The 10,844-nt window shown below is 47.1% G+C and overlaps 1 protein-coding gene and 1 long non-coding RNA gene across 6 annotated transcripts; one reads left to right on the top strand and one right to left on the bottom strand.

Moving 5' to 3' along the window:
• Positions 1-1,773: 1,773 nt before the first annotated feature.
• On the top strand, positions 1,774-3,354 carry ZG16 (zymogen granule protein 16). Its single transcript, XM_036099780.2, has 3 exons — positions 1,774-1,828; positions 1,999-2,131; positions 3,039-3,354. The coding sequence occupies exons 1-3, from the start codon at positions 1,774-1,776 to the stop codon at positions 3,352-3,354; spliced, it is 504 nt and encodes a 167-aa protein (XP_035955673.2).
• On the bottom strand, positions 2,572-10,698 carry LOC144378811 (uncharacterized). 5 transcript variants are annotated; one of them, XR_013448765.1, is made up of 3 exons: positions 10,536-10,698; positions 5,409-5,543; positions 2,572-3,558 (listed from the first exon to the last, which is right to left on the bottom strand). It is a non-coding gene; the product is annotated as an uncharacterized LOC144378811 (long non-coding RNA). The 5 variants fall into 5 exon arrangements; XR_013448763.1 differs by having other exon boundaries at positions 5,409-9,030; XR_013448762.1 differs by having other exon boundaries at positions 5,409-10,280.
• Positions 10,699-10,844: the final 146 nt, after the last annotated feature.

Here is a 10,844-nt window from a genome sequence, read left to right on the forward strand (position 1 = left end):
CTCCCGGAAGTCCTAAGGCCCCGAGCCCAGAACTGCCCCCAAAGGAGGACCTGTCTACTTTTACTTCCTTAGCTTTCCACTTGCCCTCTGGACCTCTGTTCCCAGGAGGGGGATCTACAGGAGTTCAGTGTCCTTCTCCGAAACTGTTACCCTTCTCCGAAAAGGTTTGTGAACAGTCTGGCAGGTTGGGGATGGATAGACGGGGGAAAAAAAAAAAAACAAGCACAGCAAAATATTAACCACGGTAGAATTGACATGGGGGTATATGGGTGTTCACTGTATAATTCTTTCAATTTTTCTATATGTTTGGACTTTTTTTCCATACAAAGTAACAGGGAAGACAGACAGAAAAAATTGTCTGGAAAATAGAAGACACTCCTAAGTCTAGGGCATTGGGAGTGTAATCCCTTTCCAGAAGAATCTATATTTCAAATGCCCTGAGAGGACAGTGTTTATCCTGAAAGTTGACAGATTGCAGGTAGGAGCACCTGCAGAACACCCAAGGAGGGGAGGGAGAACCTTAGACCACACCCAGAAGTGAGTAGCAACTTCGCCCACCCAAAGCTTCTGGCCCCTCAGTTGGTGACCTTTTCTCAAGTTTATTCTGCCTGTCCTGAGATCTGGGCCTTGGTCCTAAGTGGACCCCACCCTATGACCTGTAACCCTCAGGGGGAGAGGCAGGATAAGAAGTTCCAGACCCTGCCTAATAACCGATCTTAAGAGATTGATCATATTTGCTCAGGAGGTGAGGTTCACATGATAAGGAGCAGGGGGAGGGCTTGGACCTGGTATAAAAGATCTGAAAGTTTCAGGGGGACTACTTTGCACTTGAAACTGCCAGGTGATGGGTGACAGAGGCCTGAGCTAATGGGTGACAGGGATGGCTGGGTTTGAGTTAGGGGGAATTCAAGCTGAGCTGGACAGGAAACTGCCTGGATTGAGCAGCAGGGGAGACCTGTGTGTCAGCTCACTGGGGCATCTGCATCTGAGTAAGGTGCAAAGATATCTGGGTCTCGGGGGAAGGACTGGGGATGCCTGGGATGCTCGGGGGCATCGATGCGGCAGGATTTGTGTTAGTGGAGAAAGAATGACACATAGAGCAGGCATCTGGTATCTACTATCTTGAGCTGGTCCAAACTCCTTCTGCAACCTCTCAGTCTATCCACCTCCGCCTGAACTACTCCGATGCTGGTGGTGGCAGTCTCGTCTATCATCACCTCCACTCCCCCGGTGACACAGAGACGCGGCTCTAAAATGCTCCTTTCCTTCTGATCAGAGAGCAACGCGAAGCTAAGAATTTGAACTCTGCCCCAGATGTCCCCCAAGCCAGGCCAGTCCATCACAGGCAGATTTCAGTTAGGTTTTGCTCAGACTCCTGGTTTGGGAAACTCAACCGTCTCTATGATTTGGAGATGGTCTCCACTTCTTTGCAAACTCTTTTCCTGCTTTGTGCCAGGAGGGAACAGGACTTAACACAGCTTGGTCCAGATAGAGGGTTAGGATTGATCTTCTGATCTGGGATGGAAGAAGGGAGTTGGCTACCTCCAGACCAGGGAGGACAGAGGGGTTAAGGACACAGAAGATAGACTTCTAGGAGCAGGACCAGAGACTAGGGACAATCCTTTCTAAACCCAAGATTGGGTCAGTTAGGTCTCAGTTGAAGGACAAAGAAGGCTGAGTCTCAACTGGAGGTCAGGGATGCCTGGCTAAATGAAGTCCAGAGGAAAAAGGCTAACCCTTGACTTTCTCCTTTCTTTCCACTTCAGCGCCAGGATGTTGACCATTGCTCTTCTTGCCCTTCTCTGTGCATCAGCCTGGGCCAGTGCCAGTAAGTGAGAAGCCAGGAGCCCAGCACTAGCGTCATGGGAAGGCAGCCTCCTTCACTGCTGGTGGTCAAGCTGGCTTGGAGTGGTGGGCACTGAGTCGTGGGAGGTATAGAGATGGTGGGGAGAAACTGAGCTCGAGATTTCTCCCTCCGACTCCTACTGTCCCCTCCAGTTCAGGCTAGGTCCTCCTCCTACAATGGAGAGTATGGAGGCAGTGGAGGGCAGCGATTCTCCCATTCTGGTTACCAGCTGGAAGGTCCCATCACCGCCATCCGTATCCGGGTCAACAGATACTACATCGTAGGGTAAGATTCTTTGTGTTTCTCTGGGTTTGGGGATCCTCTCTGATCTTACTAAACTGGAAAGTTCTCAATCGCTTTGGGTTACGTCTGTTCCAGTCAGCAAGTCCCAATGATAATATGTGAGAGTGGTTAGAAGACCGAGATCTGAGGCCAGTGCTGCTACCGCCCCAAGCACACGCAACCTCGGGCAAATCATATACCATAGCTGTTCAGGCGCCTGGAAAGTGGCTGGTTTGGCCCCATCCAAGGTGTAAGGCCCCTCCGGCATCCTCCATCTTTGCTGATGCGTCTTCTAAAAATGTGTATCCTTCTGATCCTGGACTATATCCTGGGACAACAAAGTCTCTGCCCTCATGAGAACCTTCCAGAAAGATCCCTCTGCTCCTTTCACGTGGGGCGGGGTGTGTGTGTGTGGGGGGTGGGCGGCACAGCAGGAATCTAGATTTCTTTTTTTAAAGATTTTATTTATTTATTTGACAGAGAGATAGAGAGCATAAGTAGGTAGAGAGGCAGGCAGAGGGAGAGGGAGAAGCAGGCTCCCCGCCGAGCAGGGAGCCCGATGCGAGACTCGATCCCATCATGACCTGAGCCGAAGGCAGCTGCTTAACCGACTGAGCCACCCAGGCGCCCCAAGGAATCTAGATTTCAAAATCAAGCTCCAACACTGGTCTGGTCTGGGTGACTCTGGCTAAGTGACTTTTCCTTTCTGAGCCTATGTGTTTGTCGGCAAAATGAGTTGAAGTTCCCTGTATGATCTCAAGGGCTCACTCATCCCTCACACACTGTGGGACTGGCAGGAGGCCTGTCACCCGTCACCAGTTTGCAGGTCTCGGCGGGTAGGCCAAGGGGTCCTGAATTCGGATCACCCCACTCAGCGTCGGTCTTCCTTCCCTCCCTGCCCGGCCTCTAGGCTCCAGGTCCGTTATGGCAAGGTGTGGAGCGACTACGTGGGCGGCACCCTGGGAGACCTGAAGGAGATCTTCCTGCACCCTGGGGAGTCAGTGATCCAGGTGTCTGGCAAGTACAAGTACTACGTGAGGCAGCTGGTCTTTGTGACTGACAAGGGCCGCTACCTGCCTTTTGGGAAAAAAACAGGCAAGAGTTTCAATGCTGTTCCCTTGTACCCCCACACTGTGCTTCGATTCATCAGTGGTCGCGCTGGCTCCCTCATCAACGCCATCGGCCTGCACTGGGACGTCTACCCCAGTGACTGTGGCAGTTGCTGAGCCTCAGCTCCGTCCCAGGCCGGGCACCGCAAGGGGGGGTGAGAACCTCTTTACCATGAACCTCATCCACATGGCTCAATAAAAAAGCTAAAAGGACATAGCTACCACTTGTGTCTGTGGGGGCGTGCCGCGGGGATCTGCCTCCTGGCTCTGCTTCTGGACGTGCGAAGCTCGTTTCTGCTTATCTGTCGGACGGACGTCATTCTGGGGAAGAGTGGGAGGGAGAGAGAGAGAAGTGCAAAAGTCTTGGCTTTTCTTCATAATTTATCAAGAGGAGATAAGATTCGGGCTTGTACCGACTCTTTTCTTCAAGGATAGCTCCTGAGACTGTTTACCCAAACTGGTGTTCTGAGGCTGGGGGTAAGGCCTAGCTGTGGCTCATCGCCAAACCCCCAGATGTTCCACTCTCTCACCCTTCTCTCCCCTTGAGATAGTGCCTCTCCACCAAAAGGCTCTTGACCTTAACTCACTTGCTGTCTCTGGCCTGGGCCATTTTCCTTTGTTGTTTCCCAGAATCCACCTGACTCCCAAAGCATGGCCTACGTTTGTGTCAAGGACCTTGTCTATGACTCCAGCCTAGTTTCCCCCCTCCCCCCCTCCTTTGCCCAGAAGCACTGGTGTCCTTGCTTAGTTTAGCTCGCTCAGAATTGGGCTTCTTTCCCTAGGAAGCCACCACCTCCTCAACAGCTTCTCCTCTGCCAATACCATCCTCAAACAAGGGCATTACAAGAGGGGTAGATTTCCATCGTGGGTTTCCATGAACTTAGGGGGTTGCTTAGTGTTCCAGAGGCAACAGAGTGGCTGCAGAGATACATCAAGGATATAAAGTTGCTTTGGAGAGAATTCTTAAGACTCTAGTTGCCAGTCCTAAGATTGTGACGGTTTTTTGTTTTGTCTTTTGGTGGTGATGGTTGGGGGTGGGGGAAGTCACTCATTGCTCCCAAAAGATTGATTTACATCATGGGGAGTGCCAGAGTCACATTTCTCCCCAGTCAGACAAAGATAACAATTATGTAAACATAATTTTATTTTTATTTTTTATTTTTTTAAAGATTTTATTTATTTATTTGACAGAGAGAGACACAGCGAGAGAGGGAACACAAGCAGGGGGAGCGGGAGAGGGAGAAGCAGGCTTCCCGCCGAGCAGGGAGCCCGATGTGGGGCTCGATCCCAGGACCCCGGGATCATGACCTGAGCCGAAGGCAGACGCTTAACGACTGAGCCACCCAGGCGCCCTATTTTTATTTTTTAAAGATTTTATTTATTTGTCAGAGAGAGAGCACAAGCAGGAGGAACGGCAGGCAGAGGGAGAAGCAGACTCCCCGCCGAGCAAGGAGCCTGATGTGGGACCCGATCCCAGGACCCCAGGATCATGACCTGAGCTGAAGGCAGAGGCTTAACTGCCTGAGCCACCCTGGCGTCCCTACATGTAATTTTATTTTATTATTTTTAAAGATTTTATTTATTTGACAGAGACACAGCGAGAGAGGGAACACAAGCAGGGGGAGAGGGAGAGGGAGAGGGAGAAGCAGGCTCCCTGCTGAGCAGGAAGCCTGATGCTGGGCTCGATCCCAGGATCCCGGGATCATGACCTGAGCCGAAGACAGATGCTTAACAACTGAGCCACCCAGGCGCCCCCTTACATGTAATTTTAGAAAGAAATACTAACATTACAGAAGTAAACTAATACCTAGCTTGTTTTTATAACAATTTCTTTATTTCTCTCAAACAATTCCATGGAATGGAATAATTATGTCACTGTAATTACTTTTTTTTGAGATATAAAGCACATAAAATTCACCCTTTTAAAGTGTATCATTTCAGTGGTTTTTAGTAGAGATTGTGCAACCATCATCCCTCTCTAATTCCCGGATACTGTCATCAGCTCAGAAAGAAACCTCAGCCCCATTAAGCAGTCACTCCCCATTCCCTTCTCCAGCCCCTCGTAACCACCCATCTATTTTCTGTCTCTATGGATGTGCCTATTCTCGACATTTCATGTAGAGGGAATCATACAATAACGTGGCCTTTTGTGTCTGGCTTCTCCCACTTACCATATTTGCAAGGTTCATCCATGCTGTAGCACGTGTCAGGACTTTGTTCCTTTGTATGGCTGAGTCTGACAGAGCTATCTGGTCAACTTCAGGACATGCTTTAAGCTAGCGGCTTTCACATGGGGCCGGGTGGACCTTAGAGGCAGAAGCAGCAGAAGAGGATGAAGTAATGGGATTCCTGGCTATTGTCTAGTCTACATATTAGGCTTCTGTAAAAGATTTGATTTTTAAAGAAAATTTTTCTTCACTTATAAAGTTTGAAAATTGCTAAACTGAGCTAATCATACATTTATCAAATATTCTCTGCTAGGTGCTTCGGAATACAAAGACCACTGAAAGTTGGGTTCTTTTCCTCTAGGCTAAGGAAGACTTGGTGAAGGAAGGGGTGGTGTGTGTGTGTGTGTCCACGTGCACACATGTACAGGGGCCCAGTACTGGGCTCAGGCCCAGGTTATGCAGAAATACGAACATATGAAAATGACAAGTGGTTTAGCACAGCTAAAATGCAAAGTACAACTCGGCAAAGATGAAGCTCATGGACAGGCAGAGACCATGAATGTCATGCTAAACTATTGAAACTTTATTTATTTTATGGGCTACATGAAGCCATTTAACCAAAATTTCACCCAAGGGATTGAGAAAGATTTATAAGGAAGTCATTTTTTTCTGGTATAAGTAGGGAAAATGGATTGAAGGTGAAGCAGGGTAATAGTTAAGAGAATAGGTCTAGATCAGTGATGATGGATATCTGAACAAAGGCAACAATGTGAGGAAGAGAAGAGAGGGAGGAATTTGAGAGATTCAAGGGGGAGGGTGGACTCAGAACTTGATAAATGAACGCATGAAGGTGCGTGAAGGAGGAAAGTCTAGAAGAACTACCATGTTTAGTATTGGCAACTGGGAAGAGTTGGATCCTCTCTAAGATGAGGAGTACAAGGAAAAATTAGCCTTGTTTTTAATTAATTTTTTGGGGGGGGAAGGGCAGAGGAAGAGGAAGAGAGAACATTAAGTAGGCTCTATGCCCAGTGTGGGGCCTGACACAGGGCTTGATCTCACAACCCCGAGATCAAGAGTCGCATGCTCTACCGACTGAGCCAACCAGGCGACCCCTATAGATAAAGGGACTTATTGCAAAGAATTGGCTCCACAACTGTGGAGGCGGGTGAGGCAAGTCTAAAATCTGGAGGGCAGGCTGGCCATCTGGAAACTCGAGGGCAGGAGGGCGTGCTGCAGTCCATGGGTGGAACTTCTTCTTCCTCAAGGAAACCCCAGTTTTGTTCTTTTGCTTCCTTGTAAATTAATGTATTATATCATCAAATGTTACACTTTTAGTAACTTAATTTTCTTAAAAATTTTTTCCAGCTTTATTGAAGTATAATTGACAAATAAAATTCTAATATTTTTGAAGTGTACGACGTGATGATTTGATATGTATACCTGGTGAAAGGACTCCCACAATCAAGTTACTTAACACACCCATCACCTCACAGTTACCTTAAAAAATTTTTTTTGAAGAATAATTGACATAGAATATTGTATTAGTTTCAGGTATACAACATGGTGATTTACTATTTAAATACATTATGACATGGTTGGGGCGCCTGGGTGGCGCAGTCAGTTAAGCGTCCAACTCTTGGTTTCGGCTCAGGCTGTGGTCTCAGGGTTGTGAGATCGAGCCCCGCATTGGGCTCCATGTTCAGCAGACTCTGTTCCTCCCCCCTGCTCATGCTTGAACTCTCTCTCAAATAAATAAACAAATAAATAGATAAATAAAATCTTAAAAAAATTGTTACAATATTATTAACTATATTCCCTATGCTGTATATTATATCCTCATATCTTATTTATTTATTTTTAAAGATTTTATTTATTTATTTGAGAGAGAGAAAGAACATACAAGCAAGGGGGAGGGGCAGAGGGAGAGGGAGAAGTAGACTCCCCACAGAGCAGGGAACCCAATGCAGGGCTCGATCCCAGGACCCTGGGATCATGACCCGAGCCAAAGGCAGACACTTAACTGGCTAAACCACCCAGGCACCTCCCATATCTTATTTTATCAATAGTTACCTTAAAAAAAATTTTTTTTTGTGAGAACGCTTAAGATCTACTATGTTAGCAAATCGCAATCATACAATACAGTATTTTCAACTACAGTCACCATGCGACACAGTGGAAAGTCTGTACCCTTTTACTAACATGTCCCCATTTCCCATACTTCCCAGGTTTTGGCAACCACATTCTACTGTTTCTATGTGTTCAACTTTTTTTTTTTTTTAAGTAATCTCTACTCTGAAGGTTGGTCTTGAACTTACCACCCTGAGATCAAGAGTGGCGTGCCCTACCAACGGAGCCAGTCAAGAGCCCCCGTGTTCAAGAGCAACACCTAGATTAGTTTTGATTGAATGCTCGACTACAGCCTAGCCAGACATATAAACTACCTGTTGCACCTGAGAAAACCTAGGAGGGCTGGGGGTGGGGAGTTAGGACAATAGCAGGCAGTGAAGGAGTTTGCTGACCAAAATCAGATAAAATGATTACTGAGGAATGCAAGGAACTTAGCTATTAGCTACTAGATGTCATAGTGAGTTGACAGAGTACAGCCCAGGGACTTGGGAAAGCTAAGTCCTACCTTTGCACAGCTACATGGTCTCATTCAAATCTCTTAACCTCTCTGGGTTTCAATCACCCATCTGTAAAATGAGTTTCTCTGGGTCACATGCTCTCTAAGATGTACTGAGCTCATACATCTAGAAATCTAATTTCTAAGACTTTACTGTTACACGAAAACAACTGGCCTCATTGTGCAGTGGTTGAATGCTATATAGGGATAACTGAGCTATGTGTATGAAGAAGGTGGCCTGGAACAGGGGCATGCCTGAGGTCTCCTCAAGTAGGGAGTGCTCTGGAACATGCCTGGAATGAAGGGCCCAAAGGCCCACAAGCTACAAAGAGCCCACAGCTCCTCTGATGGCAACCTGGAGTTGAAAGGCAATCTCTCAAAAAGAACACTCCTCTCCTCCCCCACCACCCACCCAGCCTCCGCCAGCTAGGGGCGCCTGGCTGGCTCAGTTGGTAGAACATGGGACTCTTGATCTTGGGGTTGTAAGTTCGAGCCCAGGTCAGGTGTAGAAATTACTTAAAAAAAAAAAAAAAAGCCCTCCTCAAGACCCTCCCTACAGGAGGTCACCAAATTAACCAAATTAACTGGGTGATATAGAACTATGACTGTTTCCTCATGTGGATCATCAGGAACTCCACAGAGGCTGGTACTGAGTCCTCAAGCTCCCACTGCAGAAGGTAGCAGGGAAAGAGCCATTTTAAGTAAACAGAGCGCCAGGCATCTTGAGCATTCCCAAGAATAGAGAAGCCTGAATCTGCACAAGCTGATGCGGTCACCCAGGAGACAGCAAAGGTCAAATCCCTAAACTACAACCACCAACAGAACCATTTCTGGCAGGTATCTTACCAAATATCTGGTGACTGGCAACAAATATGAAAATATGAAGAGCCCTTCCTGAAGTGTGGGGAAGACCAAGCTGCCAATCGTCTTAAGTCCGTGGTTTCCCAAGTGTGGTCCAGGAAACTCTGGAGGCTGCTGGGGTGAGGGTCTGCAAGGCCAAAACTATTTTCATAGACACCTTAGGGGGAGGGTCTGCAAGGCCAAAACTATTTTCATAATAAAACTAAGATGCCATTTGCCTTTTCCCCTTGCATCCTTTCTTGAGTATATGGTGGAGTTTTCAAGAAGCTATATGACATATTGATATCACAACATCCTGAATGCAGAAGCAAACAGAATACAGCTATTTTCCCTTAAGCCAGGCATTATATTCATAAAAATGTAAAACAGTGCCACTCTTCTTACTATATATATATATTTTTGCTTTGGAAAAGTTATTTTTAAAATTAAAATGTTATTTATATTATATGTAATGGGTTTGTTATTGTAATTTTTTGAGCAGATTTTTAAATGGAGATATAATTCACACAACATAAAATTTACCATTTTTAAGTGTACACTTCAGTGGTTTTCAGTTCACTATGTATATTCACTATGTAGTGCAACTATCACACTAAGTCCAGAACATTTCTATCACCCAAAAAGAAACTCCATACCTAACAGCCATAGTCCCAATTCACCAACCCTTCACCAAGCCCGGATCTACCTTCTGTCTCGATAGATTTGTTACTGCAATTTTGAAGTGCATTAATAAATATTTTTAATTTGTTTTAATTTCTAATACAGTAACTATTGAATAGACACAACCCACAACCCATATAAACAAAAGATCTTTGGGGCTTCAACTTTTTTTTTTTAAGATCTGTTAATTATTTTTTTAAGTAATCTCTATACCCAACATGGGGCTCAAATTTACAACCCCGAGATCAAGAGTTGCATGCTCTACCGACTGGGCCAGCCAGGCACCCTTGGAGCCTCACTTTTTAAGAATGTAAAAGGATTCCAGGGCCAAAAAATTTGAGAACCACTGGTCTAACACTTGTTTTGTTTTTGAATAGGTTGGACATAATCTCTAAACCAGGGCCCTACCAGGAGCTCAAAGATGGGATATTCATCCCTGGTTAAGCTTCCAGAAGGGACAGGTAACTACTTCACAGACCGGTGAACCACAGGACATTGGGTGGGTGGAACCGTGGGTGAAGTTGACAAGGTAAAAGACTGAACACGCCTTTAACGCCCACTCCGATGTGTTGAGTTACAAAGTAAGGAACATCTGAGCTGGTCTCCCGGGCTCAGATTTGACATAAGAGGGCACATATGTCACCTGGCATCTGCACCTCACATGGCGGATTTGGGCTCAGCAAGAGGTGAGTGCACCATGACTGTCTACATCCAGACAGCGTGGTCCAGACCTACAGGAGTGACAAGTGACCAGAAGGTAAAGCACCCCGTTGACTGAAACTGAGTTCAAGTCCTGAAATCCACAAAAACGACCACCCCACCCCACAGGGCGCGAAACAACCCGAGGCAAGAAACTGCAGAAAGTGAAGCTCACTTAGAATATTCAATTCAAGGAAATTTTGGGGGGAAATCTATTGAATCACTGCTTGATTCGTACCAAAATTCATGGTTGAGGGGGGAAAAGGAGGCGAAAAGTCTGCACTTACGCAAATCTTTGCTTGGAAACCCGAAAGCCAGAAGGTACGGGGAGTCCAGTGCCCAGCCGCGCGCAGCAGCTCGTCCGACGGCCACCGCCACCCGTGCCGTCGGCACCAGCGTTCGAGCGGGGCGCGGGCCGCGACGTCCACGGCTGGGTGGCCAACCTGCGCGCATGCGTCCTCCGCCACGGGACACTTTCTTGCAGGTCCCTGAGGCCAACCCTAGAGGGCGGGATAGTTGCGAGCCACCAGCAGGGGCTTCCGGCGGCGAGTAGCCGTGATTGGTGGAGCCCAGGACAGGGGGCGGGGCACCGGGAA

The sequence above is a fragment of the Halichoerus grypus genome, chromosome 6, assembly GCF_964656455.1.
Source record: "Halichoerus grypus chromosome 6, mHalGry1.hap1.1, whole genome shotgun sequence".
NCBI lineage: Eukaryota > Metazoa > Chordata > Mammalia > Carnivora > Phocidae > Halichoerus > Halichoerus grypus.

Bases quoted from the DNA above. Each gene is read 5' to 3' on its own strand.
- ZG16 (XM_036099780.2), top strand. From the start codon at position 1,774: ATGTTGACCATTGCTCTTCTTGCCCTTCTCTGTGCATCAGCCTGGGCC. The intron at 1,829-1,998 runs GTAAGTGAGAAG...TGTCCCCTCCAG, and splicing joins ATCAGCCTGGGCCAGTGCCA to TTCAGGCTAGGTCCTCCTCC. The intron at 2,132-3,038 runs GTAAGATTCTTT...CCCGGCCTCTAG, and splicing joins AACAGATACTACATCGTAGG to GCTCCAGGTCCGTTATGGCA.